At 45.4% G+C, this 16695-nt stretch overlaps 1 protein-coding gene across 1 annotated transcript in view; it reads right to left on the bottom strand.

Annotated features, from left to right (window-relative positions):
• Positions 1-16695, bottom strand: part of POLN (DNA polymerase nu) — a 151554-nt gene that overhangs the window by 132787 nt on the left and 2072 nt on the right. Inside the window, exon 2 of the mRNA XM_027545335.1 lies at positions 14142-14286. Within this exon, the coding sequence (XP_027401136.1) occupies positions 14142-14286 (145 nt within the window). The remainder of the gene's footprint in view (positions 1-14141; positions 14287-16695) is intronic.

The following is a 16695-nucleotide window of genomic DNA, read 5'->3' as shown; positions in this document are numbered from 1 at the left end:
CTCTGCCATTCCCTTCTCCTCCTGCCTTCAATCTTTCCCATCATGAGGATCTTTTCTAAGGAGTCAGTTCTTCCTATCAGGTGGCCAAAGTATTGGAGCTTCAGATTCAGCATGAGTCCTTCCAATGAATATTCAGGACTGATTTCCTTTAGGATTGACAGATTGGATCTCCTTGCAGTCCAAGGGACTCTCAAGAGTCTTCTCCAATGCCACAGTTCAAACGCATCAACTCTCTTGCTTTTTCGATGATCTAGCGGATGTTGGCAATTTGATCTCTGGTTCCTCTGCCTTTTCTAAATCCAGCTTGAACATCTGGAAATTCTCGGTTCATGTACTGTTGAAGCCTCGCTTGGAGAATTTTGAGCATCACCTTGCTAGCGTGTGAGATGAGTGCAAGTGTGCACTAGTTTGAGCATTCTTTGGCATTGCCTTTCTTTGGGATTGGAATGAAAACTGAGCTTTTCCAGTCCTGTGGCCACTGCTGAGGTTTCCAAATTTGCTGGCATATTGAGTGTAGCACTCTAACAGCGTCATCTTTTAGGATTTGAAATAGCTCAACTGGAATTCCATCACCTCCACTAGCTTTGTTCGTAGTGATGCTTCTGAAGGTTCACTTGTCTTCTCATTCCAGGATGTCTGGCTCTAGGTGAGTGATCACACCATCGTGATGATCTGGGTCATGAAGATCTTTTTTGTTGAGTTCTTCTGTGTATTGTTGTCACCTCTTCTTAATATCTTCTGCTTCTGTTAGATCTATACCATTTCTGTTCTTAATTGTGTCCATCTTTGGATTAAATATTCCCTTGGTATCTCTAATTTTCTTGAAGAGATCTCTAGTCTTTCCCATTCTATTGTTTTCCTCTATTTCTTTGCATTGATCACTGACGAAGACTTTCTTATATCTCCTTGCTATTCTTTGGAACTCTGCATTAAAACGGGTGTATCTTTTGTTTTCTCCTTTGCCTTTAGTTTCTCTTCTTTTCTCAGCTATTTGTAAGGCCTCCTCAGACAACCATTTTGCCTTTTTGCATTTCTTTTTCTTGGGGATGGTCTTGATCACTGCCTCCTGTACAATGTCATGAATCTCCGTCCATAGTTCTTCAGTCACTCTGTCTATCAGATCTAATCCCTTGAATCTATTTGTCACTTCCACTGTATAATCATAAGGGATTTGATTTAGGTCATACCTGAATGATCTAGTGGTATTCCCTACTTTCTTTAAGTCTGAATTTGGCAATAAGGAGTTCATGATCTGACCACAGTCAGCTCCCAGTCTTGTTTTTGCTGACTGTATACAGCTTCTCCAACTTTTGCTGCAAAGCATATAATCAATCTGATTTCAGTATTGACCATCTGGTGATGTCCATGTGTAGAGTTGTCTCTTATGTTGTTGGAAGAGGGTGTTTGCTATGATCAGTGTGTTCTCTTGGCAAAACTCTGTTAGCCTTTGCCCTGCTTCATTTTGTACTCCAAGGCCAAACTTGCCTGTTATTCCAGGTATCTCTTGACTTCCTACTTTTACATTCCAGTCCCCTATGATGAAAAGGACATCTTTTTTGGGTATTAGTTCTAAAAGGTCTTGATAGAACCGTTCAACTTCAGCTTCTTCGACATTAGTGGTTGCGGCATAGACATGGATTACCGTGATATTGAATGGTTTGCCTTGGAAATGAACAGAGTTCATTCTGTCATTTTTGAGATTGCACCCAAGTACTGCATGAAGAAAGCTGAGTGCTGAAGAATTGATGCTTTTGAACTGTGGTGTTGGAGAAGACTCTTAAGAGTCCCTTGGAGTGCAAGGAGATCCAACCAGTCCATTCTAAAGGAAATTGGTCCTGGGTGTTCTTTGGAAGGAATGATGCTAAAGCTGAAACTCCAGTACTTTGGCCACCTCATGCGAAGAGTTGACTCATTGGAAAGGACTCTGATGCTGGGAGGGATTGGGGGCAGGAGAGGAAGGGGACGACAGAGGATGAGATGGCTGGATGGCATCACCGACTCGATGGACGTGAGTTTGAGTGAACTCCGGGAGTTGGTGATGGACAGGGAGGCCTGGCGTGCTGCAATTCATGGGGTCGCAAAGAGTCAGACACAACTGAGCGACTGAACTGCATTTCAGACTCTTTTGTTGACCATGATGGCTACTCCATTTCTTCTAAGGGATTCTTGCCCACAATAGTAGACGTAATAGTCATCTGAACTCCATTCGCCCATTCCAGTCCATTTTAGTTCACTGATTCCTAAAATGTCGATGTTCACTCTAGCTATCTCCTGTTTGACCACTTCCAATTTACCCTGATTCAGGGACCTAGCATTCCAGGTTCCTATGAAACATTGTTCCTTACAGCATTGGACTTTACTTCTATCACCAGTCACATCCATGACTCACCTATTTTGGGTGACCCTACACAGCATGTCTCATAGTTTTATTGAGTTAGACAAGGCTGTGGTCCATGTGATCAGTTTGATTAGTTAAGTTTAAAAAAAAATTGCAGAAGACTTGCTTTGCCAGATTAACAGAACGTGCTATAAAGCCACTGTGGTCACATATACAAGGCATTTGAGTAGGAGTAGACAAGAGCTCGAGAACAGGGTAGAGAATCCAGAAGCTGACCCCAAGGCTTATGAGGATTTAATATATAGCGAAAATCATATTTCAGTTCAGCAGAGAAGGGTAAATTAATAAATAGGGGAAGGACAATTAGCACCATTTCTGAAAAAAAATAATACACTGGAAAAAGTAACGGGACAAAAAAGACAGAGAGTTAATATTTATATTATACAACAAATTACAGTGACCAAAAATGAAAAATTCAGTGGAAAATGAGCAAAAGATACGGAGAGGCAACACACAAAATAGCAAATCCAAAAAGCAAACAAATATGATGTAATACTCATACTCTGTACTAGTCAGCGAAATGCAAACTAAATATACTTGGAGATGGAGAAGTAAGAGGTAGTCTCACTCGTTACTGGTAAAAATGTGAATGGTTCGGATCTTTCCATGTGTGTGTGTGTGAGAAAACAGCTCATTACTAGAATGAACTGCCGCTGATTTCCATGACGGGTGGGAGGCTGGAAGCAATGACCAAAGGGTCTTTCAAGTCTAAGAGCCAATAAAAACTATCTTCCATGGTCACAGTTCTTCCTGTGGTACAAGGAACACTGCTTTTTTACATAGCGTGAAAGCAACCTGAAGCATCTGTTTTTAAATTCCTTTTCTCTCTTTTATGTTTATCTATCTCTTCCATAAGGTTCAGCACAACTTTTTGGCAGAGATCCTACAGTAAAGTCACATTATCTTCATGTATTTTAGCTTGTTTCTCCAGATATTCCAAGAAACTTCTAAAGGTCATCTGGACTTTCGGAATTGGCTCCCTCAGAAGGAAGATCATACTCTTTAAGTTCTCTGAGCTGATACCTTCTGACAGTTCGTAGAGCAGGTTTCTGGTTTCAGGACCTAATGAAGCTCAGGTTCTCGATGTCTCATCACAGAAAAAATTCAGTGAGGGACAAAGTGACAGGTAAGAAGTGGATTTATTCAGATTTAGAGAGAAGCACACTCCACAGAGTGCGGGCCATGGCAGAGGGTGAGCGCGGCCTAGGATCTTTGTGGAAAACAAAGTGTCAACACATTAAAAACACACACATGCGTCTCAGAGTTGGAGAGAAAAGGACAAACCCAAAGGGTCCAAAGACGGGCCTCGGGGATGCCACCCATGCTGCTTCCTGATGCGGTGAAGGTTATGGGGTGTTCAGTTTGTGAAATCCTGAGCTGTAATCTTAGGACAGATGTACTGTGTGTTTGTGTGTTGTGACCTCAATACAAACAGGTATAAAATACATAAGTCCTGTAATGGAACCACCTCACTGCTGGCTATCTATTTCACAGAAATGGATGCAACAGTAAGTAGGTTTAAGCCAAACATTTATGACAGTACTGCATTACGGCAAAGGACTGAAAACAAAGCAAATACCAACCAAGAGGGCAGTGGAGGAAGAAATTATGTAGCAGCCACACCATGGAGCACAGAGCCACCGAACAGAATAAGCTGTGTTAGTTGACCTGAAGGTGCAGAGATCTGTGAAAGTGTAACCTCATTTTTTAAAAAATGACTTTAATGTACGTGTACCCATACACTGGCAGAGGTCTGGTCCCTGGGAGGCTGACCTTGAGATGAAGGCTTGCATTCAGAAAGGTTACTGGGGGGGGCACTCTCAGGACCAATGTCTGTAGGGGAGTAAAGGACTAATGCAATTGCTAAGAAGGCCTGACATGTTCCTACAGAATTTTCCTCCAGAGGGTCAACCTCCACACCCACCAGTCACTACCTGGTTGTTCCTGGGAAAGGGGTATGCCCTTGGGAAAAGCTCTTTGCAGCTGAGGCAACCATCAGGAGGGGCTGTGCTGCCACAGCTGGGATAAGCAGGGGGCTCCAGGTACCTAACCCTAACCCTCTACCATGTCCTGAGGGCCCCTCACCCTGGCTGGGCACCTCTGCTGGTTTTGGTTGCTTGTCTGATCGTGACCTAAACCCTCATCCCTGAGAGGTGAAGTGCCTGGTTGTCATGCCCTTTTCAGGCACGGCCACTGCATTTACTGTCAAATGTGGACAGTGGACCAAGGGGTGTCCAATCACATCACCTGGGTCTCAAGCAGAGGCTTTCCTGTCCCCTTTACATGATGACAGCCCTGTCACCCCTAGTAGGATGGAGAGTACATCTTTGGCCTGCCAGTCCCTTGGTATAAGAAACTTGAAATGACTGGGCAGCAACTATAGCTTGAAGAAAGCCATTCTTTCTGTGCCCTTGGCAGATTTACCTTGGGGAGTCAAGACTAAACCTGCAGAACCCAGAAACATAGGGAGAGAAAAACACATTTATGGAGGGGGTTCTGGGAGTGATGCTGGGCAGGGTTGCTCCCACTGCCACCGTCTGGGTCCCAGTGTCCTTAACTATGTCCAATGGGGACACTGCATCCTGCAATGGTCACTGATGTCCAGGGAATACTGCAGCCTGGAGGTCACCGGAGCTGACCTGCTACCCACCACTCCATCACTGCACCACCTGTGCGCCCATGACAGAGCCCATGGGTCCCAGGATCACATACCAGCTGCAGCTCCTGTGCTGTAGAGCGGGTCCTTATGTCCGGGGCAGTGCTATGCAGGACTGTAGGTCAGCGGATCAAATGCTCTGTGAGCCTTGGAGAACAGAGCTCACTGAGGCCGTGTGTGTGGGAAAGGCAAACCCATGCCCAGAACATGTGTGGATTCTAGTCAAAACAAAGCTCAGCACCTTTGAGGGCACAAGGGGATCAGTGTTGCAAGCGAGCCCCCAAGTGACTGTGCTCAAAGTTTGGTGCTACTGGGGACCCAGTGTTCAGTCTGAAATTGGAAAGCTGGACAACAGAGGCGACAGCAAGGCAGGCCCTGGGGCGTGCGAGCGCTATGCCATGTGCAGCCTCCACCCCAGCCCCATGGTCGCTCCATTAGAAGCCCAAGTGGCCTGTTCCGGGACAGCAGACGGCCAGATGGTGGACATCACTTGGCCAAGCCATTCCAGGTATGTTCCTTCCTTCGACACTTTCTCGGGTGGCTGCTTCCGAGTCTGCTGTTACTGTAATCTTCAGAGTTCTTTACTTCTCAGTCAGTAATGCTTTAAACTTCCTCTGTTCCAATGCCTACACGGTTTCTGTGCCCTGGCCAGCCCAAGTCTCATCCACTTCCCTGACAGGCCCTGCCAAAAGACAGGGAGGTGGCAGTTCCTGAGGGGGAACGTGTGACTTCTAAAGACAGAGCCCTCTTGCATCTTGCAGTGGAGGTAGGGAGGAGGGGGCTGGCCTTTGACAGAGGAGTAGCTACTTCAGCAGGTCCCAGAAGCACCTGGGACTCAAGATTTGAAGGCACCAATCCAGACGTCCCCACCCTGCCTCTCAGGGTCAGGTCCCTCTTCCTGATCAAGGCCCTGACCTTAAGGCAGAACACCTGCTTGGGGTGAGAGTCCAGCCTGCTCTGGAGCTCTACCAACCTGACTAGGAACGGGCCTGGGACCGCAGGGAGCCTCTTTACAGGCCAGCAGGTGAGCTGTCTGTCACATTTAACCTTTAGTTGCTGGTGAATCACCCTCAGCCTCTGTCTTTTCCCAGGGCACACAGCCACAGCCATTAGGCCATTCTCTTCCACTTCTCAAATACACAGACTGCCCAGCAGCCTGGACAGCTGCTTCCACAGATCAACCCAACCAGTCACCTGAGGAAAAGCTTCACTGCACTGCTGCCATCCGTATCTCACCTACAGCTTGTTCTGTGTGTGTGTGTGTGTGTATCACTTATTTCGCTGCGTCGGGCCTTGGTTGCAGCACTCAGAGTCTCTGATTTTCACTGCAGCCTGCAGAATCTTTAGCTGTGGCAAGTGAACTCTTGGTTGCGGCATGTGAGATGCAGTTCTCTGACCAGGGCTCGAACCCAGGCCCCTGCATTGGGAGTTTAGAGTCATAGAAACAGGTGAACAAAAACATAAAAGGCATAAGCTAAGTTATTAACACGGGGTGGCGATAAGGGGAGATTGGTTTATCAAACAAAGAAAAAGCCTAAATTAAGAAAACAATGTACATATAAATCCTTTCACTCTGAATGTGTGTAAATATGTAAAAAAAATTTTTTTCATGTGGGATTAAGGACTTTGTTTTCAGTTTTTCTGTTTAAAAAAAACAAACATTTCTAAACTATTACAAACAACAACAAAAAAGACCCCCGAAACACTGAGAATACAACGTAAACAGAAATAGTTAAGTCTTTCATACGTGTATCATGTCTGTAGAAAGCTCTTACAAATCAGTAAGAGTTGAAATTTACAGATCAGACCACTGTCATAGCCTCAAAGATGAGACTACATTTGCCTGCCTCCAAGAGTGCCGTTTTCCAGTGGTCATGTATGGATGTGAGAGTTGGACTATAAAGAAAGCTGAAGAATTGGTGCTTTTGAACTGTGGTGTTGGAGAAGACTCTTGAGAGTCCCTTGGACTGCAAGGAGACCCAACCAATCCATTCTGAAGGAGATCAGTCCTGGGCGTTCATTGGAAGGACTGATGTTGAAGCTGAAACTCCAGTACTTTGGCCACCTCATGCGAAGAGCTGACTCATTTGAAAAGACCCTGATGCTGGGGAAGATTGAGGGCAGGAGGAGAAGAGGACAACAGAGGATGAAATGGTTGGATGGCATCACCGACTCCATGGACGTGAGTTTGAGGAAGCTCCGGGAGTTGGTGATGGACAGGGAGGCCTGGTGTGCTGTGGTTCATGGGGTCGCAAAGAGTCAGACACGACTGAGAGACGAACTGAACTGAAAGAGCACAAAATATATCAAGAGTTAAAGCATTATGCAAATAAACAAAAACTACGGCACAGAAAATTCTCTGAGTTGCAGATGAATCAATGCAGTTTACTTCTAATAAGGTATTCTGGTAATGAAGTATCATTTGAGCAGAACCTTGTAAATGCAATCATCGCACTACTAAAGAGATGTATACGAAGGAGTGAAAGAAAAGGTTAAGTAGAGGATGAAGCTGGGAAACACTGTTTTTGGAAACTGGAGTTAAATCTGAATGCAGACTAATCCCTTGTCAGTCGCATCACCTGCGAATTATTTTCTCCCATTTTGTGGGCTGTCTTTTTACGTGTGTCTTCTCTTTTGGCAATCACGGACTGTGGCCCGCCAGGCTCCTTTGTCCATGCCTTACAACATGCGGAACCCTGGTTCCCCAACCCACCCAGGGACGGAGCCTGCACCCCTGTACTGGCAGTGCAGTGTCTTAACCACGACCCACGGGGAAGCCCCAGCTGTTTTTGTTTATGGTTCTTTCGCTGTGCAAAAGCTTTTGCATTTAATTAGGTCACGTTTATTCTTGTTTTTATTTCTGTAACTTTAGCAGATGGATTCATAAAGATATTGCTGCAATTTATGTCAGTGTTCTGCCTGTTTTCCTCTAAGTTTTATAGGATCCAGGCTTACATTTAGGTCTTTACTCCCATTTGAATTTATTTTTGTGTATGGTGTTAAAGAATGTTCTAGTTTCTTTTTTTTTTAACTTGTAGCCATCCAGTTCTCCCATTTGTTGAAGACACTGTCCTTCTATTGCATGGCATTGTCTTCTTTATCACAGATTAATTGACCACAGGTGTGTGGGTTTGTTTCTTAGCTTTCTATCATGTTCCTTTGATTTGTATTTCTGTTCTTGAGCCCACACCATACTGTTTTGATTACTGTAGCTTTGTAGTAGAGTCTGAAGTCAGGGAGCCTGATTCCTCCAGCTATTTTTCTTTGCTTTGGCAAGAAAGATTGCTTTGGCTATTCAGGGTCTTTTGTGTCTCCATATAAAGATTTTTTTCATCTAGTTCTGTGAAAAAGGGTAATTGATAGGGATTGCACTGAGTCTGTAGACTGCCTTGGGTACAGGGGTGGGGGATGGTGGAGGGATAGACTGGGCATTTGGGGACAACATGTACACACTGCTATATTGAAAACAGACAGTCAACAAGGACCTACTATAAAATAAATCAATTTAAAAATCTGAATAGGGCATAAAGAGAGGGGAAGTGATGAGACTTAAGACTTAAAGGGCTGGCAAGGGCCAGGCTGCCCTGCAGGGGTATTTTTCTACAGACAAATTCTGCAGAAAACAAAGGCAAGATCTGAGCTAATTCCAGCAACAGCACAAAGGCAGGTCAAAAGTGGCAATAAATTGACACCTAACATCAACTAAGGAAGTACCACAAATTTTCAAATAAGAAGGAGTGAAGGCTTGAATTAGGGCAGTGCAAACTTGAACCCAACACCTGGCAGGTATACTAAGTGACTGGACATAAGGATTTTATATTTACTTGATAGAAATAAAAAAAATGTTTATCCATATAATCTTGACCAGAGTAAAATAATAATAAAATATCTATTTTGTCATTTAGCTTTATGTTCTCTGTGCCTGAAATTGCAAAGATTTCCACTAGTTGGTAGAAATAAAGACACACTTCACATTAATGAATTGGATTTTGACAAATAATTGCCTTGAGGAGTTTTAAACGTGTATTAATTTGTTCAGTTCAGTTCAGTTGCTTGGTCATGTCTGACTCTGTGACTCCATGGACTGCAGCACGCCAGGCCTCCCTGTCCATCACCAACTCTCGGAGTTTACTCAAACTCATGTCCATCGAGTTGGTGATGCCATCCAACCATCTCATCCTCTGTTGAACCCTTCTCCTCCTGCCTTCCTTCAATCTTTCCCACCATCAGGGTCTTACCAATGAGTCAGTTCTTTGTATCAGGTGGCCAAACTATTGGAGCTTCAGCTTCAGCATCAGTCCTTCCAACGAATATTTCGGACTGATTTCCTTTAGGATTGACTGGCTGGATCTCCTTGCAGTCCAAGGGACTCTCAAGAGTCTTCTCCAACACCACAATTCAAAAACAGCAATTCTTCGGTGCTCAGCTTTCTTTATGGGCCAACTCTCACATCCATACATGACTACTGGGAAACCATAGCTTTGACTAGACGGACCTTTGTCAGCAAAGTAATGTCTCTGCTTTTTAATACGTTGTCTAGGTTGCTCATAGCTTTTCTTCCAAGGAGCAAGAGTCTTTTAATTTCATGGCTGCAGTCACCATATGCAGTGATTTGGGAGCCCAAGAAAATAAAGTGTGTCATTGTTTCCATTGTTTCCCCATCTATTTGCCATGAAGTGATGGGACTAGATGTCATGATCTTCGTTTTCTGAATATTGAGCTTTAAGCCAACTTTTTCACTCTCCACTTTCACTTTCATCAAGAGGCTCTTTAGTTCTTCTTTGCTTTCTGCCATAAGGGTGGTGTTATCTGCATATCTGAGGTTATTGATATTTCTTCCAGCAATCTTGATTCCAGCTTGTGCTTCATCCAGACTGGCATTTTGCATGATGTACTGTGTATATAAAGTTAAATAAGCAGGGTGACAATATACAGCCTTTCCCAATTTGGAACCAGTCCGTTGTTTCATGTCCGGTTCTAACGGTTACTTCTTGACCTGCATGCAGATTTCTCAGGAGGCAGGTAAGGTGGTCTGGTATTCCCATCTCTTTAAGAGTTTTCCACAGTTTGTTGTGATCCACATAGTCAAAGCCTTTGGCATAATCAGTTTTGATTTGTAATGTCTATGAAACTATTCTTATTTTACCAGAAAAAAAAACATATTCACCTCTAAGCTCTATTAAGTTAAAAAAGATTTTGGATAAGTATGTATTAGAAAACATTATTTGATTCCTATAGATATTTAGACAAAATAGAGATGTACTCTAATAAATACACGTTTAATCAAATGCATCAGTTCAGTTCAGTTCAGTCACTCAGTTGTGTCCGACTACTATCCATAGCACCAGGCCAGCTGACAACCTTGAAATTACCGTGAAAAATTATTCTCCTCCAGTGTTCCTCAAATCCTTTCAGTGGCATTACTGAACACTGAAGTGACGATGTAAATTTAAGTCTTGCTCAGTCGTGTCTGATTCTTTGTGATCTGTAGCCCACCAGGCTCCTCTCTGTCCATGGAATTCTCCAGACAAGGATACTGGAATGGGTTACTATTCCCTTCCCTAGGGGATTCTTCCCGACCCAGGGATTGAACCAAGGACTCCTCAGGCCGGTTCTTTACTGTCTGAGCCGCCAGGGAAGCCAAATTTAACTCAGGTGATCTCAGTTTGCATCTAGTTTAAAGGTAAAGGAGTCGCAGTAAGAAGCCAAGCCGCAGTCACAAAAGACCCACCAACACAGTGGCCTAACAACAAGTTCACTTCTCTCTGCTGCTCTGAGGCGAGCGGTCTCGGTTGGTGGAGCAGTTGTCTCATGAAGACACTCTGGACTTGGGGTCCCTCCAGCACGCTGGTCCACAGTCCTCTAGGACGCTTGTCGTTTGCAGGATAGAATGGAGTCGTTTGAGGTTCCAACTGGAGGAAAGGGAAGAGACCACCTAGGAAGCAAGTCAGATGTCTTCAGGCCTACCCTGGCAGTGGCGTGCCCAACAGATAGGAAGCTGCTACTTGGCCACACCTGACTGCAAGGACACTGAGCCATGTGCGTCAGCTGATGGTGTGCTTCTGAGGAGAAGGACGGACTCTGGTGTGGTGGATGATGAGTAATGATTACCACGAGAATGGTTACCTTTGAGCAGGAAGAGAATTTTAATTCAGAAGGAAATTTTGAGATGTTGGCAAAGTAAGTAGTAGTTATATGATTTTCTCTTTATATTAATTCATTAACCTGTATTTTAAGTCTTTGCATCTTTTTTTTTTAAAACCACAAAAGGTTTTAAAATAAAGACTAACTTTGCTGCAAGAGGATACACACAGTCCAATCTTTACTGGACGTGTATACCTCAGTTGGTCTAGCAGATCAGAAAATTAGATCCCAAAGTGACATAGAACACTGTTTGGTTTTACTTAATATAATTTTATAAAAGCAAATATTAATAGTTTATCTCCATTGATTTCTGAGTTCAATTTTGATATTTATTTGGTATGAGATGGGCATTCAGAAATGAAATGCTGATTTACAATATTTTACTTATAAAGGAGGATTTGACATAACAGCTTAACATGTGGCAAGAGTTCAGGAATCAACTCAGGTTCAGCATCAATCATCAATAACCCATTAGCAATCCAACTTTCAGATTTATATGAAATAAGAGTAAAACCGGTGGGACCCTGTGGCAGACAGACTCCAAGGTGGTCCCACGACCCCCCTTGTCCAGTACTCACGCCCTTGTGGAACCTCTTGAGGGTGGGTGGATTACTTCTAACCAAAAGAACACAGCAACAGTGACAGAATGTTTGTGATTACCTTACATAAGACTGTAATGTCACTCTCTTGCACTCTGAAAAAGTAAGCTGCCATAATGTAAAGCTGCCTGAGGAGAGAACCATGTGGAAATGAACCGAGGGTGGCTTCTAGCCAACAGTCACCAAGAAACTGAGACCCTCATCTAAGAGTCCACAACCGTGTGAACTTACAAGCAAATGCTTCCCCATTTCAGGCCTCAGAGGAGCCTCCAGCCCTGACTGATACCTGCACAGCAGCCCTGCAGAGGACCCAGCTAAGCTGTGCTGAGGCTCCCGACCACAGAAACTGAGAGATAACACGTGTGTGTTCAGTCACATGTGTGTGTTCAGTCACTGAGTTCACAGGAAGTGCTACAGAGCAACAGACACAAACTCTTTGTAAAAATTCTACTCTTTTTCCAAATCCAAGAACACTTGACAGAAAAGTAACGCCTTATCATCTCAATAAGTTATGAAAACTAGGATTTAGCAAGGTATTTTAAGAGCATGGCAAGGCAGTTCATGAGATGGGCTGACCGATAAATTTTTCCCAACAGAGACTCACATCACAGCTTCCAGGGGCGTTTTATTATTCTCACCAGGTTTTGAAGGAAGGGGTATTCCAAGCTCTGTCGAGTGCACACTGCTCTTTCACTTTGGAAAGCAAGTATCCGAGTAAAGGAGAACGCTGTCTCTCTGACATGTGATGTTAACCTTATCTACTTCCCAAGCACCAACATTCCCCCTAAAACACTATCAGTGGCTAGGTACGTAGTCCACACCCCCAGATTCTTACCAGTTCATTAGTGACTTCTGTAAGAGGGGCAACAGACGCATGGCTATCAACAGGTGGAAATGTTAAGAGTATCTTAATATAATCAACAAACTACATTTATAACAGCTTTTGCACTGTTTGTCAATTTTTCTCAATTATTTCATCTCCATGAAATTAATTATATCTCACTCACTTATTATCTACGCCGTAGAAGAAAAAAACAAATTACTGGCCCATATTTACAATTTTAAATAAAAACTGCTTTATTACAAACCCTGGTGTTTAACCCACTTCAGTCACACTTGTGAGGCTATGCCACCGCCTTCACTCCTGTGTCAGGTCAGGAACACACATACACAGACCCGCTGATCTTTGCCATGTTAAGAGTGTACATACACATACCCAGTGGTATAATATACATACTGTCAGGAACACTTCTCTTCTCCACCACAAACTACAAGCAAATACAGGTTCAGTGACCCAAGAGCTAAAGGCAAAGCAACACTCGGATGGGCACTATGAAAGAGCCCTTCTCTTTTGAGGTTACTTGAACATCTGGTCCAGATTTTAAGGGAATGAAACAAGGAAGAGTGTGTTACATTTTAAAAGCAGTAAAGGCTAAGAAAATGTAAAATTCAGTGAGCAGAAGCTCAGCCATCACTGAATGAGAGTAGAGCAGGGGAGCTGGGCCCCCTCATTTGTAGCAGAAACTTCCCTACGCAACACGAAGTTCTAGAAAACACTCTGCTACATTTCATTTTCTGAAAATTAATAAGAAACCTCACTAAAATGGGAGCTTCCCTCATAGCTGAGTTGATAAAGAATCCACCTGCAATGCAGGAGACCCCGTTTCGATTCCTGGGTCGGGAAGACCCGCTGGAGAAGGGATAGGCTACCCACTCCAGTATTCTTGGGCTTCCCTTGTGGCTCAGCTGGTAAAGAATCCGCCTGCAACGCGGGAGACCTGGGTTCGATCCCTGGGTTGGGAAGGTCCCCTAAAGAAAGGAAAGGCTACCCACTCCAGTATTCTGGCCTGGAGAATCCCATGGACTGTATAGTTTCATTGGGTCGCAGTCCCACACAACTGAGCGACTTTCACTTTCACTAAAATGGAGTTGGAGGCCAGAAGGGGGAGCTCTGGCGCAGTACCACTAAAAATCAGTCACAGGAACAATCAATCACAGGTCCCCACAGGAAAACATGTGCCTAGCATCTCCTACAAGCAGTCACCACCCCAGTAACTCAGATAGAAACCACCCCCACTCTGAACTCTCACTTTTCTCCAGTGGACTTTGGTCCAGAACAACCCCTCCCAACATCCACTTTTTTCTCTATAAAATGACGTGCTTCTCCTTTGTTAGACCCGCCTCTGGCCTTTGTATTGCATCTTTGTCCAAAACTGCTATTCTCGAGCAAACTCATTTTTGCTAGTAAGATAACTTTTATTTTTAAGGTCAATGATTTTCAAAACTTAGTCTTAAGAATAATTCAAGGTAACAAAAAACATGAAGGTTCGTAAAAATTACTCACTGTTTTCACTCTCTCTCCAGGTCTCAGATTCCACTAAATCACCTGAATGCATAGCAGACATAATCTTCTGTGCAACACTGGAGAGTGGTATCTTACAGAGGTCAGAGCCTACAAATGCCTCATAATTTTCCATTTTCATAAAATCCTAAACGTAAGATAAATATAATACCCATATATTAATTTTGAGACTTCAAAATAAGTCATGTAAAAACTTTTATGTACAGACATTCATAAAAATTACTATATTCACCACTATAACAAATAGGTATCACCTGTCCTCATAATACAGATAGGGTAGCGAAGATGGGAACAAGACATTCACAGGCTCCTAACAAACAGGTGTCACCTGTCCTCATAACACAGATGGGGTAGTGAAGACGCGGACAGGACATTCACAGGCTCCACTGGGTGTTATGCTAATACCATATGGGAGGAATGTATCAGGATTTCCTAGTTAACCAATTTTGAAGCAAGCAATCTACTCAAACCTTTCCTACTTCCTGAGGTTTGAAACAAACCGCTGTTACAGTCTTCAAACATACAAATCTAGTAACATAAAAATTACTTTTAATTGACTTGAGCTATTATGACAGACACATAACCTGACATCCTTCCACTCGCCCTGCTCAATTATACTGGCCCCTGGGCTCAGCAGGTGAAGGCCCAGCAGGGGCAGTCCAATTCACCAAGTAGCTGTTCACACATCTAATGTATCTGGCACTAATCTAAACAGAATTTGCTGTTCCATGAATCGAAAAGCAGGTGACGTTTTTCTGCATTACTGAAGAGAAAAATTTCAAGTAAATTCTTGATTCCAAGGTAGGGCAGAGGGGAAAAAAAAGGAACAAAAAAAGGTCACTTGTGAGGAGTGAATAGCAAAGTCTTAGATGAAATTTATTGCTACAGATTTTTCAAGCACATTCAGTTCAGTTCAGTCGCTCAGTCGTGTCTGACTCTTTGCGACCCCATGAATCGCAGCACACCAGGCCTCCCTGTCCAACTCCCAGAGTTCACTCAGACTCACGTCCATCGAATCAGTGATGCCATCCAGCCATCTCATCCTCTGTCGTCCCCTTCTCCTCCTGCCCCCAATCCCTCCCAGCATCAGAGTCTTTTCCAATGAGTCAACTCTTCACATGAGGTGGCCAAAGTACTGGAGTTTCAGCTTTAGTATCATTCCTTCCAAAGAAATCCCAGGGCTGATCTCCTTCAGAATGGACTGGTTGGATCTCCTTGCAGTCCAAGGGACTCTCAAGAGTCTTCTCCAACACCACAGTTCAAAAGCATCAATTCTTCGGTGCTCAGCTTTCTTCACAGTCCAACTCTCACATCCATACATGACCACAGGAAAAACCATAGCCTTGACTAGATGGACCTTTGTCAGCAAACTAATGTTTCTGCTTTTTAATATGCTGTCTAAAGTTAAAGCTAAAATCATGGTGCCCACTGGCGTGCACCTCACATAGGGTGGGATCGCCAGGTGCTGGGTGGGTGGTGCTGGTGGGCGGACGTTCCCGGGGTGGTAGCAGCAGGACCAGAGCCTGAAGAGGTTTGTGGGGAGCCGCCCACTCACCTCAGGGGGACCAGTGGACACACTGGGAGCCGCACAGTCTCCCAGCTTTAGAACCTTCCAGACGGCCCCGGGCCATGCGCTGCCTCACGGCCCAGGACGCCCCAGGACCCCTTCCCATCCCACCTGCCTCAGCCCGCCCCCCGACACACACCCCCGTCTCAGTCGAAGGCCACACGTGTCTCACTGTCCAGGCCTGACCAGGCTAAACGCGGGGCCTCCCCTCCCAACGCTGGCAGCCATGTGTCCGCCTCTCCAGTTCCAGCACCTGCCTGCCCACCCACAGTGGGCACTGACCTCTGTCCACACGCAGCCTGCCTACAGCCTTGGGGGCCTCCTCACAGCCCCGCCCACACAGCACAGGGCAGCAAGAGGGGTCTTCCCAGGGACCTGACGGCTGAGCCTGCCGCCTCACCACCCACCCCGCCCCGGCCGCGTGCCCTGCCCTGTGCCCCTGCCCACCCCGCATGCCCCCGTAATCCCTCTGCCTCTGATGCTGGCCCACTGCCTCACGCCGTCCTCACCAGGCCTGCGTCTCACCCCCTCCTAGGAGGCCGGGGCGGCTGTCAGGACTCAGTGTGGTCCCGCTGGCCCGTTCGGGGGCCTGGGGCTGGGATCCCTGGGTCCTCTGAGCAGGGAGGGCCCGAGCCAGGCTGGCAGCACCTGCCCGCATGTGTAGGACCAGGCCCTGGGCCCTCTGCCCTGCTGACAGCTGTCTCTGCCTTGGACCTTTCTCCCCCTGTGCTGTGTTCTCCGGGCCCCCTCTGCCCGTAGGACGAGAAGGAAGGCCACGCCACCCTCGAGGAACTGCATTCTGGGGGGCCCTGCGTCTGTCTCCATTCGACACCCCGTAATCATAGGAGAGATGAGTCCAGGGCCGTTGGCCGTCTGAGAGGTTGCTGGCTTCTGCCCAGGGTCCCCCCTCAGCGCCCACACCCCGCACTCGCTATGTCCACTGCGGGCCAGCTGCTGCCTGCGCCGTGC

Source organism: Bos indicus x Bos taurus, chromosome 6 (assembly GCF_003369695.1).
Source record: "Bos indicus x Bos taurus breed Angus x Brahman F1 hybrid chromosome 6, Bos_hybrid_MaternalHap_v2.0, whole genome shotgun sequence".
In the NCBI taxonomy this organism is placed as follows: Eukaryota; Metazoa; Chordata; class Mammalia; order Artiodactyla; family Bovidae; genus Bos; species Bos indicus x Bos taurus.
Note: the sequence above shows the minus strand (reverse complement) of the source record. Positions and strands in the feature narration are given on the sequence as shown.